Source organism: Pithys albifrons, chromosome 7, assembly GCF_047495875.1.
Source record: "Pithys albifrons albifrons isolate INPA30051 chromosome 7, PitAlb_v1, whole genome shotgun sequence".
Classification (NCBI taxonomy): Eukaryota; Metazoa; Chordata; class Aves; order Passeriformes; family Thamnophilidae; genus Pithys; species Pithys albifrons.
This window is the reverse complement of record NC_092464.1, coordinates 35,466,068-35,480,026: the sequence shown is the minus strand read 5'-3', so window position 1 is coordinate 35,480,026 and position 13,959 is coordinate 35,466,068. Positions and strand designations below refer to the sequence as shown.

General features: G+C 38.1%; 1 protein-coding gene across 1 annotated transcript in view; it reads right to left on the bottom strand.

The window, feature by feature from the left end:
• The window catches only part of CHN2 (chimerin 2), a 159,955-nt gene that overhangs the window by 67,829 nt on the left and 78,167 nt on the right, over positions 1–13,959 (bottom strand). The window contains exons 4-5 of the mRNA XM_071561008.1: positions 3,405–3,436; positions 180–293 (exon numbers count right to left, since the gene is read on the bottom strand). Of these exons, the coding sequence (XP_071417109.1) occupies positions 180–293; positions 3,405–3,436 (146 nt within the window). The remainder of the gene's footprint in view (positions 1–179; positions 294–3,404; positions 3,437–13,959) is intronic.

The following is a 13,959-nucleotide window of genomic DNA, read 5'->3' as shown; positions in this document are numbered from 1 at the left end:
CAGTGAGTTTGTAGATTGGGTTTCCACTTAATTTTTCATTCAGTTGAAGAGAAGACTCTTACTCCTTTGGGCAGCAGCATCCCATGCTTCACAATGTATTTCTACAACAAGCTGATATAATCCCCTCCATTAAATACATTTACATTTGAACTATAAGCCTTAATTAAAACAGCACTTACCTGAGAGCAAGAGTATAGCAGCCGGGTTGCCGCTGGCTTTCTCTAAGGATATATGCTCCTTCTATGCCAGCAAGTATTTCATCTGCTTGCTCCCGAGAAATGATCCCATGAAACCTAAGGGAAGACATTTCAGTGACTTACACAACAATCCAAGCAGAAACACCTTCTCCTGAACCCCAGAAACCATTTGAAAACTTCAGCACTCTAGAGCATTGTGGTCCAAGCCATCAGGAGAGTGTCCAAGCATCCTAACAGTCATCCAGCCCAGACAAGTGCAGCATAGAGACAGAACAAAAATTACACTGTAAATGCAGTTTCAGACAGTTAACAATCAATGGCAGCCAAAGATTATTGTCTGTTAATGCCCTGCCTCTTCACAACTTTTCTCTTCTATGACTCTGTAACCCTATGACTTGTTTCCTCTCTAGAGGCCTTACAACAGAATTGAAAACTAGGCACAAAGGCATTTTGAATTATTATATTAAAGTATGTAGTTATTTAAATATATACATACATACATACATATTTAAATATAATTAAAATGGTAGGTCTTCCTTATTATCAGTTTGTTTCATTTTTATATTAACATTGCTTCCTCATATTTGCAAGGGAAACTGAGACAAGAAATGAAAACAATTATTCAAAATTCTATTTTGCATACATTAAAGAGGAGGAAGGTACAGAATAGTCTTGAGAAAAATACTGTTTTCTTCATTTCAATGAGTTCCTCATTCAGGGGTGGAAAAAAGCAATACTTCTCTTATTCTTTTGTCATTGCTATTTTAAGAAAGAAAGAGGGCCTAGGATGCACAATTAACCTGATGATAATCAACATATAGCAGTGATTTCTCTGTAAGTACAAATCCAGTCTTGACAGCAGTTTGAGTCTTAACTCCTACACACATTTTGCTAGCTGATAAGTCTCTGAGGGTCTCTTCAGAGGTTTTAAAAGTTTCTATTTTTTGCTTCTGTTTGAAAAAAAGGCACTAAAATGTACTGGCCTTCAGCATTTTCTCTTTTCTGACAATACATATGAAGTGGCACATCCCTAACACTGCCTCTGGGTAGGAAGTGAAAGAGAAGAAAAACACATTGGATGCAAATGCAATTGTTGTTCCATTCTCTTTATGTTGTCCTTTCATAACTAATGTATGTTGAAAATATTAGGTTTAGGTGACCTTTCCAGGGTGACTTTTTAATAAAAGTAATGAAAATGGATTAATCTTTTCTGTCTGTACAGGTGGGCAACATGCTAACTTATTGCTCTATCCAAACTGAAATGAGCATCCCCTAAATGACACAATTTATGCATGACTTCACAAGTAAACTCAGGGCAATTCATAAATCTAGTTACAAATAATGAGCATAAGCTACCCCCCAAAAGAATGTATCATAAAACATAGCAGGCTATAGGTTAGATATTAGAACAAAAACTCTCCCTGTGATCAATTTAACAAATCACTGGGATACTCGGAGCACCTGTGAAATTGCTTTGTTCATGGGTGGCAAGCACTGTGTAATCCAAGCTTTCTCATGGGTATTTTAGTACATTTATATAATAGCATGAAAACAGCCTGTACATGGTACAAGTTCCCCTGAATTCCGATGTCTGCTTCTGACAGTAGCTGACAAGAAATGCTTACAGAAAGGGTACAGGAACCAGTGACATATTTCTTTCACTTCACATCCCTGTCCATCCATCACTGGTTTAGCCACAATTGCGTCTGATCAGTTGTGACCTTACCCTTCATGAATTTGAGAATCTCAGTTGTAAGCCCTTTAAAATCTTGGTCCTTTTGGGCTCTCAAGCTGCCCATGAAGAACACTGCATGTGCCCCTCTCCTGGACAGCCACTGAGGAAGACCAGTTCATTTTTATACTGTGGTAGGAGCTGCATCCTTACTTGCATCCCTTTACTTACCACCATTGTTGCCCTTTGCCGCAACTTCCACTTATTCTACAACCTTTGTAAAAAGGATGGATGAGAAAGGGGTAGAGAGGGACCAGAACTTTGTGCCCTATTTAAAATGCAGCCACATCACAGATTTATATAGTAATAAGTTTTTTTTTTCAGTTTCTTTACATAAAAATTCCTGTTTCTCTTTCCAGTACCAATGAACACTGAGTCAATTGATTTATAGGACTTCCCCAGTGCTTCTGAAGTCTTCTTTCTGCATAATAATAATTAATGTGATCTTGCCTGGGTAGGTTCACCAAGGTGACATCTTACAGTTTGTGCCAGCCCTGCTGCTCCACAAACCCAGGTAGATCCCTGGATACAAGACTGTAGCAATGGTTTTACAAGTCTTGATGTAGGAAGTGTGATGTGTTACTCAACCAGGTACAGTCTTCAGCTCTATTGTACTCTAGCAGTTGGATCTGAATTCCTTGTTGTCAAAGATAATATTTAAAAAATGCAACTTCAGTAATTAGGGATATAGCTACTGGCTCTTGAGGCTTCTGATGGTAGAAAAGGATCATTAGACACAGATGGTCTCTCTAGGATGGAAGAAAAAACAGAACATGGGAACTAAGTAATTTAGCTAGTGATAAGGGCTGGGGGTCTCAGCAAATCACTCTAGAGGAAAGGGCAAATGCCAGGTCTGGGTGGCTGCTACAGTGGCTATACCTTCAACTTAATATGCCCAAATCTCCATGCCAATGCACAATCCAGCCCCTTCCAAGCTACTTATCAGCAAGAAGACCACTGAGCTCAAAGGAATGATATACTCTAGTGGTTTGGTATTTTCCATACAACAAAAATACACCTCTTCGTTGGGTAATTCAAACCCCGTAACTCCAGCAGGGAGAACAGAAATTACACATGCAGTAGGATAAAGGTACACACAGCCATGTAGGGTGGTGAAAGCACAGGAACACACACAAAAAGGCAGTAAGAGAGATAAGCTGCTTCTCTCCTCCCTAAGCCACTGCAGGACCACTGGGGCGTAAAAGTGACAACCAAAAAAAAAAAAGGAAGATGTACTCCAGACAGTAATTTTTCCCCCAAACTCTCATGAGAAAAGCAAAATAAACATGCAGGCTCACACAGCAGCATAATTCATGGATTGTAAGCAGCAGTACTAGATTGTAACATAGCTAAATTAGTAGGCTTTCAATATATTTGGCTCCTAGTTGAAGTGAAAGTTAAAATATTTCATTAGACCTCCACTGTGTCTTTCTTTTTCAGTTGTAAAACAATACACCTCAGAGGAAAATACTTACTCTCTTCCATAATACTTTGGCCTGTTCTCCACCTAAATTTTGAAAGAAAGGAAAAATGTATTAAAAACATACTCAATTTTAAATAAGCTACACAAAAATAAATTATGCTGGATTATTAATGAGGACTACTAGACCCATCTAAGTGAGGAAATTCTGCAGTTTCAAAACTGTGACTGGAACACAACTACAAAGAAGACAAAAATGAAAACAGAAGAGATGGGTTTATTGATGGAATTCTGGGAGATGTATCAGTGGTAAAAAAATAGAACTACACATAATTGTATAAAATTTGACCAAGCATATAAAGAATATTTTACTGCAGTTTTGCCAATCTAGCATTTAAAATATAAAGTAAAACTATTTTTGTTATATACCCTTTGTATATATTTATATATTTTTTATCCATTATATATACATTATGTACATATACTATATGCATTGATATACTTTTATATGCCCTTCGTGTAATTTTTTGCCCATATATGGCAACAGACAGAGATAAAAAGTTTAATATTCCTGGGGAAAACAAGTTTTCTGGATTTAAGACCCTAAGTCTCAAATTCCTTGAAGTCTCCGCAATTTGCGGGCAAGGCCCTAAGTAAAGTCAAAGTTCCTGGAAAGAATCACAGTTATTTCAAAGATCTTTGGAGCAATAGTAAGAGTGCCACGTCCTCCCCCAGCAGCTCTGGGCAGGCCTGGCACTGGGAGTCGCTCCCAAAAGCAGCTCCCTGTGCTCCCATTCATGGCCGGGTCCCCGCGGCGGGCGGGGCCGGCAGGGGGCGCCGCTCCCCCACCTTCGCGCGGGCCCGGCCAATTAACACACACCCGGCCAGCGCTAATTAAGTGGCGGGGGTGGGGGGTGGGGGAGATTTCAGGCGTATTCACATATTAGTGCCCTTATGAAGAGCTGCTCCCTCTCCAGCTATAGCACCTACCAACAGTGCCATCTCACCGTGCTGCAGCTCAGTCAGTGCTTTTATTCTACAAGCATGACAGAACTTCACAGAAGATACACATAAATTCTCCAAATTATTAAAAAATATTATCTGAGTGCCTGTGTATCTCCCTAAAGAAGTCCATATCAATGTAACTACTACTTCATGTGTGTTAACACACACCTAGATAAATTTTGGTTTCAAGACTATTTCATCTTTTAGCATAAAACGTGTTTAGGTGATTTCCCCCTATTTTATCTGACTGGAAACAAGATCTGTTGCTCTTGTTTTCATGATATCTCATTATTTCACTTATAAAATTGATCCCTTTAAATTCTTTCCCCTGAATAGCAAATCCATAACTGTCACATTTTTGATTCAATAAATCTACACGCCACACACTAAAGTGAAGTAGCTGAATTTCCACCCTGCAGTCACTAAGGCTACAACACAGCACAAGATGAACAAAAGTCTGTACAAGATAATGAGAATCTTCAATGGAAGACTTATGGGAATTCAATCAAGTCCTCACTGTGCTTCTTTCCCAGCTCGGCATTTCTTTTCTAGCATGGCACTAACAATAGCAGTATCATACCCTTGAAACACCTGCCTAGGAATAATACCTTGATGCAAACATTTTTGAGCTCTGAGGGGCAGGCATAAGAGGGAGAAGCAAACACAGAAGTGAAGAGAGAGCAAAATCAAAGGAATTGCCAAGTGCAGGTGCTGTGTTTCTATGTGCATATGTGGGAACTCAGAGGAGAAAGTGTATGAATTCATTTTTTTTAACTTTCTATTTTTGTAAGTAAAAAATAGTATCAAGAAAAAGACATACTACCTCTGAAAGGAGGTGTTTTGTATGTTCATCTTCAATAGCACTATATGACTTTATTATCTTGGAAATGTGCAGCTTTCCTGTCATCCTCATGGACCTTAATAACCCTTGAAAGCATATATTTAGCTGGCAACTCAATTAAAAAATGAGTATCAGAAGCTGGGTTAGGTAAAACCACCACATGCAATCTCCTCTTTCATGGAAACAAAGGCCACTCAGTACGCTGAAATATGTGACAAGGAACAAACACATTGTTCTTTCATTCACACAGAAAGCCAGATAAAACCTTTAGACTACAGAAGATAAAGCATGACTTTCATATAGTAGTCAGAATCTGCTTCTATTTAAAAATACAGATTTGCCTTGACTGCATTTATATACAGAATACACCCCAAGAGTTTCAATCTACTTCAGAAAAATGAATTAACAGTACTAACACCCAATCCCAAAATTAGCTTTAAGCACAAATTCCCCCCCAATATAAATATACATATAAATTGCTATATACATAAAGTATAAAAGGAATCTAGAAATAAGTCCTTGAACAAATGGAGACACATTTTTTATCTTTCTCATATCATTTATATAAAAACAAATTTATCTGTGAAATTTTTATAATTTAACTAGCAACTGACTGAACCACCCACCATAATTTGATTTCCACTTCTCTTGCTGTTTATGAGCTAAAACATTTGCTCTCCAAGAATCCACACAGAGTCCATTTACTCCTCTATTCTTCCTCCTATTCCATAAAACAGGAACCTTCGCTCCAATATATTTTAGCATCCATATGTCTACAACAGCCACAACTTCAGTATCTGTCTTTGAATAGGAAAGATACTGTAGTATTTCCTGAAATGAAGCTCCAGATCTGTGAGACCATCCAAGTGCCCCAGAAACTAATAATCCCCCTGTGTTCTCAATGCAACCTGAAAAATAATTTCTCTCCTAACCAACTTTGCCACTAGGAAAACACAAGGAAACAAAGTTAAAGCACAATAAAAGATCAAAAATACCACCAGGGTCTCTAGATCAAAACCAGAATGTTGGACTGAACTTGGACATAAACCAAAAGCCTGCACAATTGATAAAGCAGTGGCTTAAAAATATCAAAGGAGCCAGTAGGTCTGTTTTGCGCCCACTGCAGACTCTGTAAAAACTTCAAGGAAAGTTCTATATATTCCAGAAGGCAAAGGTAACTGAAATTCAGTAGGGATTAACTTTCCCTCTCCTGCTATAAATGGGTTTGCACACACAAAGTCAAACAGATCCACCTAAGAGAATTCTTACTGCTGGAAAGAAAATCCATAGGTAGGAAAATGATTGTTTCCTGGTCGTAGGAGCCCAGAACAATCACACTTACTCTGAGGACACACACTTGGGGTTTTTTTGCATAGGTAATGCCTATGAAGAACACTTTCATCATTTTCGATATAGCCCTCACTATTTCCTTGCTGAAAAAAGAGCCACCTTTCCCAGGTGACAAGTTGGTTTTATGCATCACTGGCCCATCTTCCTAGACACTGAGCAAGGGGAGAGGTCAGACAATTTGAGTCACTTTGGACTCTTACGCTAACAGAAAAAACCAAAGTACAAAAGTAAGGAAAATTGCATAAGGCAAATTACAGGTCTTCACTAGCGAAAATATATTTTGCCTTAAAGAACACTACAGGACTTGCCTTTACTTCTCCCACACTGAGGATAAATTAAATGGTTTCTCCCTCTCGACTAAAATGGTAATTTTCTGGCTTAGAAAAAGGTATTATTGCCAATTTCAAACCAAAAATGTTGTTGCAGAGCAGGCATTTCTGCATGTTGTTCCAGAAACCACAGGGAAAATGCTGAAAATCACTACTGAAATTCATAGTTGCATAAATAGTGAAATAGCAGTGAATGCCAAAATTGTTTAAAGTTACATTGATCAGGAAATAAGACATATGGTAAAACAACCTAAATCACTACTAATCCAGTAATCTTACAAAGCCAGCAACTTTCAATGACATCTAATCCTGATGCACGCTCAAAGAGTAACAAAACCCAGCACAACCCTCCTGACACTACAAAGGCCTTTGGAAGCTCATGTTTGAGACATTGCATACTCCAGCCTTAACTCCCAGCCTGCCAAACCTGATTGCCTCTCCCAACTCCAAAATAAAAACCCTTACTTGTACTCTTTAGTCTAGTTTTACAAGATTTTTTACAATGTTATAGCATATTTTTCAAGGTGTGGAGTTAGTTGTACTTCAGTTTGATGTCAACACCAAGAAGAAAATAAGTCTTAATAAACTAGCTATCTGAGCTAATTCAATATACTATGTTTACATAATTTTGAAGTTTATTGAATTTTAATGCACTGGGACTTGTGGCTTTTGTTTTGGCCAGAATGGTTTAGCCCTGGCATGACATACTTCTGCTAATATACAAATTATTGTATTAGAAGTCTATACCACTCTGTAAAATAACTCATCACAAAACTGCAGGGAATTATGCAGGAAGGAGCTGACCATCCCCTAACGTGACAGATTTTTGTTGCCAGCATTGACATCAAAGCCACACTGCACTGAAGATTTGAAGATACCCTGGAAAACTCTTTTTGCGTAAAAGTACTACCACAGAAATAGGATAACCCTTATTTGAGAAAAATTTCATTTCTCTTCAGCTTCACTGCACAAGACATATTTCCTTATTCAGTGGCCAAAGCTGAAATCTAGAAATGCTGGAATGAAAATTTAGAAATCCCTCCAGGACAGAAATCTGTCTCTAATTCAGAAGGGCCAGCACAGCATAACATTGTGTACTGTGGACCTATTGCAGCCACTGCCTTAATACATCCATGACAAAAATATAAAAGGAGAAGGGAAACAATAAGGTGGGAAGCTTCACCTGGCTCTCTGTTCTTCAATACACAGAAAGAACAGAGAAACAAGATCCACAAGTTAATAATGGTGATGTGTTTACTCAGACCAGGCAGTGAGGCATTTTCCCAAAGGAATTTTAATCTGATATATTTTCTGTTTGGAACAATCCTAATTATTTTTCAGTAACTCTGGTTGACTGGATATAAATACGTTTTTCAGCTCAGTTTGACATAAAGAGAAATAGAAGAGTTGGAAGTGAAGCTTTCAAGACAAGCCCAGTAAAAACAAACTGTAGAGAAAAGGAGCTTATTTTCTGTATTGTTCAACTTCTAGCAGACTTACCATAAGCCCACTGCAAACTTTACACTTACAATAAACAACCAAAAAGGATTAAGAGAAGTTATAAGCCCCCATTAAATGGAATGAAGAAAAACTACACTGTATTTCATTATTTCTGTAAAACATTTTTTTTGCCTCCAAATTTTCCTTGAAGAAAATTCTACTTAGATCTATTAGCATGTCTAACATTTCCTCCAAATAGGACAAATTATTTCACATCAATGACTCTTAAGCAATTTAAACGGGGAGGACATTCTTTTCCATAGGAAATATTTATCTACCTTTCTTTACCTCTTTACCACTTTCTTTCTATTACCTTATCAGACTCTCTGGCACCAGTATTTTCAAAGAGAAACAACTCTTGGTTTTGCAAAGTATGTCACATCATAAAGTCTGTTGCTAATTTTGTTAGAAGGAAGAGCAGCAAAGCAACATCTCTAGTCCTCAGCCAAGGACAGGCCAATTATAGGCACTTACTATGTACATACATAATGAAAAGATGATCTTCTCCCCTAAGATTTTCAGTCAATGGCATTCAGCATGACTGATCCGACAGGCTTCATATAACAAGCCTATCCAGCACATGTAACTTAAGTGTGTTCCTGATCTTTCAATGCCCAAGTCTCCACAACATAATCCACCTGCTCTGCCCATTTTTCAGAGGCTATCCAGAGTGAAAGGTGACATCAATAGTTTTGGAATTGTGCATCTCCTTTTGTCATTCAGTCACAGAGCCATGGAAATGCCAGAGTTATGGCCACTCAAGGGATGAACATTCAGTGAGGGATTATAGTGCCTCCAAGAAAGTAGCTGGGGGCAAGATGTTAAAATCATTCAAAATACCCGAGGGGCAATGACTAGATAGGTCTCTGCACAAAAAGATCCTGTCATTGTTACAGATCAATAAATGAACCTGGATCACTGATGCTGTCTGTATCAAAACCTGCCCAAACCAGAATGTCATACTGAGATATAAATCCAAGAATGCAAGCCAAGAAGACACCTTAGAGTAATCCTCTCCTTGCAATGTTCGCTCAGAAAGCCTCTAGATGTAATACTGACTGTGGGTTGGGGCATCACATCTCGAGCAGGACTGGAGCAAACAACTGGGGCGAGCAGGGCCTTAGCAACCATGAAAAGACATGAAAAGAGATTGGCCTCAAGAAATGAACACAGAGAGGGGCTGTATCAGACAGGTATTAAAAAGGTTGCTTTCCAGAGGAAATAAATTTGTTCTCTGTGCACCTACTAGACATGACAAGAAAAAATAGGCTTGAACTGCAAAAAAGGAGATAGAACTTAGAAAAATTTTACAAATAATTAAACAGTAAATAAATAAGCAGAGGCAGTCAAGAAATCTTCATGAAGCCTTTTTCAAGGCTTTAAGAAGTGGATACGCAAACACCTCTTCTTGACACAGAAATGACAACCTCTTGTTTCTTCTGGTCCCGAGATACTACAGTCCAGCCCATTCCTCACATCTGCCTGGACTGCTCTCAGGAGATAAGGATTAGCAGTGAGCAGACTTGAATAGGCCATATAAATCACCTGTAAAACCACAATAATACTCTGCCCACCTTTATGACGCTCTCAGGAGAGCACCAGGAAGGCAGTGGACTGAGTTAACTGTTCGAGAGGAGAAAGCCAAACTTTCAAGTGATAAACTTATCACCACTTAATTAAATGACAAATTTCGGTTTAAATCCATCAGCATAACAAAGTACCAAATCCTTTTTGGTATCTTTTAACAAAATACTCTGTGGAAAAATTCAGAGTGCCAGGGAGAAGGTAGGAGTGTTCTTCACCACTAGGAAGAATGTAAATGAATATAAGACAAAAGGGAAGAACACAAAGAATGCTTTTATTAACTGCTGTTCAAAGCTGCACAACTTGTCTGCTTTGGTGACATGCTGTAACATATGGAAAAAATAAAATGTATAATGACCCTTTTACAGAAGGATAATGCGTTACAAAGAAACACAGGGAGCTCAGCAACTCTGACTGTTACTGTGGCACTTACTGCAGGATGATTTCCACCCAGTGAAGGTTATTTCTGTCATTTTTAAACACGGATAATTTTAAAATAACTTACTGTGCTTATTTGCTTACTTATACCAAACTTGCAAACAAGCTGCTTTAAGCCATCCTTTATAAGGGTATTTTTAACTCTGGTTTATTTCCTTTCTATGACCTTAAGCAAACTGTCCAGCAGCCAGTAATCAATATACCAGACAAAACACCATAAACACCAGAAGGTAACAAAAATCTTCCCCAATATGGACATCTGCTATTGCTACAAAACCAAAATATATTTCTGTATATAGTTACCTCTAACTGAAAACAGCAAGATTGAACAAGAGAAGAAAATCCAAGTATTTTCTCACCTACTAAGGAAAATAAAGGGCTCCTGAACATGAGCTAAAATAAACTGAAATAAATCTTAATCAAGAAGGCTGCTGCTAAACAGTCGGAGGAGACAGAATCAGGTTCAGACAATTTCAACAGCGAAAGTGGGAGTCATCTATTTTGTTATGAAGCCTTCATTCACACAGTAAGGGCATCACTAAATGTAAAAGAAATATTTGTTACCCTGAATACAAGATGAAAATCTGAATATAGCATTTAAACTGTTCTCCTTTTAAGAAGACTGATGTGTTGAGTTGTTAAATAGGAGGAAAAATCCCTCCAGCAGCAGATAAATGCGGTAAGCCACATTAATGCTCTGAATTCTTCTGTAACAAGTGAGAAACACTAAAACATTCCTATGACAGAACACAACAGTCCACAGTTCCAAAAAGATGTGTGTAACTGGCTGATTTGATAATTTTGTGTGTGTAGCTATATACATACATGTACAGGAAGTAGAGGAAGGACAATAGAGAGATGTGTAATGTTTCTATATTTATCCATATTAGGAAATACAAATTCATCAAGTGCTCAGTACTCTTGTGTTCCTGTGCTGTTTCTGTGTAGGGAAGAGTTAATTTTCTTTGCAGTTGCTAATATGAAGCTATGTTTTGGATCTGTGCTGAACACAGATCTGATAATACAGAAATGTGTTTGTTATTGCTGAGCAGGGCTTACACAGAGGCAAGGCCTTCTGCTTTTTGTACGGCCACACTGGCGAGAAGTTCAGGGTGCATGGGAGGTTGGGAGGAGACAGCTGGGACAAGTGATCCAAACTAGCCAAAGGGCTATTCTATACCATATGACATCATGCTCATTATATAAAGCTGAGGCAGAAGAATGAGGAACGGAGGGACATTTGGAGTGATGCCATTTGCCTTCCCAAGTAACCATTACATGTGATGGGGCCCTGCTCTTCTGGGGATGGATGAACACCTGTCTGCCCATGGGAAGCAGTGAACAAAGTCCTGTTTTGCTTTGCTTACGTGTGTGGCTTTTGCTGCCCCTATTAAACTGTCTTTATCTCAACCCATGAGCTTTCTACCTTTTACCACTCCAATTCTCTCCCCGATCCTGCAGATGGGAGAGTGACAGTGGCTGCATGGCACTTGGCTGATGGCTGTAGTTAAACCACAACAGTTCCTCATCTTGAAACTTGAAAAAAGATACCATATAGGAAGTATCAGTCAGGGAGGAAAGACACAGAGATCCCATTCTATATATTATTTAACCAGACACAAGGAATACTGGCCTGAATGGGAACAGGTATGCACATATGTACAAGCACATAGCACTTTACCTACACGTAGTCTTAAAGATAAACTTTATCTAGGTGGAGATATGAAAGAGGCTTTCATTTATTTTGGCTTGAAAACTGCTTACATTAAATGCCAGGTCTAAATAAAAAGAACTAGATGAAGAGAGAGGTATGTAACAAGGATAAAAGGAAACTAGGGAATAACAAAATCACAAAACCAGACACACATACACACATCATCCACTTCCGAGGAGAGATGGAAGTAAGGGTGAAACTTTGCAAAGATTTCAAGCAAAGACAGAGGGATAATTAGCAAGTTCATCAGTCCATAAAGACAACTACCTACAGTTTGTACTCATCAAACTATCAAAAAACTCAGAGCTTGCCATCCTATCTTCCAAAAAGATGGCTTTAACTTTTCCATTTTACAGTGATCAATAAGCACACTGACAGGTTCATATCGTCTTCCTCTGATGAAGATGAGCACTCATCTAATTTGCAAATCTTAACATTTGTCAAACCTGACAAATCAAATCTGAGGAAATTCAAGTGAAACAGACAAACCTCTTCTAGTTTTGCTTAGCTGTAACTACTTAAATATTTACTATCACATCTGCAGAATAATTAGAAAGCTTTCTCCTCCGTTCAGTAGTCAATGGGCCGTTAAACTGAGAATGATGTGGCTTTATTTCAGCACTCCACCATTTTACTATTGCGGGAGTGAGACTGAAAGACAGAGACTAGGAGAGATGAGATTTCCTGTCAGTCATTAAAGTACCTTGGATAAAAATACCAGCAAATTTCTCTGACATAACAAATACAGGGAAATTTTTGGCAAGCAATTTTCCAGCCTTCCTTCTTTCTTTTCTCCACTGCTGCAAATTGCAGGTGTTTTGCAGGACAAAATTGACTATGGAGATACTACAGAAAAATGACATTAGGTACCACATTTTAAATTTATATAGGAAAACTTGCATGTAGTCGGTTTAGAGGGATGCTGCATACCATACATTTTGGCATTCATTCCATGGGTCCTCTGCACCACTTTACCTGAAAATACTCCCTGGCTTTCAGTTGCTCTCACCCACCACTAGTGCAGCCAGGCTTTCTAATTTTGCGATGAATTTCAGTTCAAGAATTTTCCGCTTTTTGTCAATGTCTATTCAAAATTGCTCTTTAGCTTCATTTGCAACCAACAGACTACTGCTGTGTCCTCCCGGTTTGTTTTTGTTTCTATCATAAAGAGGATTATAAAAACACAATTAAAGCATCAGCAATATTATAAGAATTTGAAAATATAGGCTCCATTAAGTCTTACATGTGCAAACATTTTCATTAATGAAAATAGTTTCCAGCACAATTTGGCTCATTTTCACTTAATTGCTGGCTAATGGGATCTCTTGGTGTGTCACTGTGTGTGTTCTGAGGTTTCTTTCTAAGGGAGAGATAATATAATAATTCTGAATTATATCAGATAAGCTCTCTGGATTGACAGTAAGAGATACTTCATGGCAGTGTCTGACTTTTTGCAGTAGAGTGATTTGAACAAGTGTCATGAAAATGTGCATTTACTCCCATTATTTACCACCAATTTTATGGCCAATTTCCATGCCCTATTACAGCTCTCTGGTACTTTACTACCGTATAGACATTGCTCTTAGAAAGACAAGGACAGAGGGAAAGAGGAAATATTCAGCTTGTAAAGGTCAGTAAGGGAACAGAATAAGGGAATTCATGGAAGACTTATTACAATGATTAAATACTTATTATCCAGTCAGATATACTATGCAAACATTTCACTAAGGCTGAATTCTAACAACCTTGCTCAAGCTTACCTAATCACAAGCTTTTTCGTACATACAAATGTAAAATATTATTGTATCTGAAAGAAGGAATGTCAAAAGTAACTAGTGTTTTTAAATAT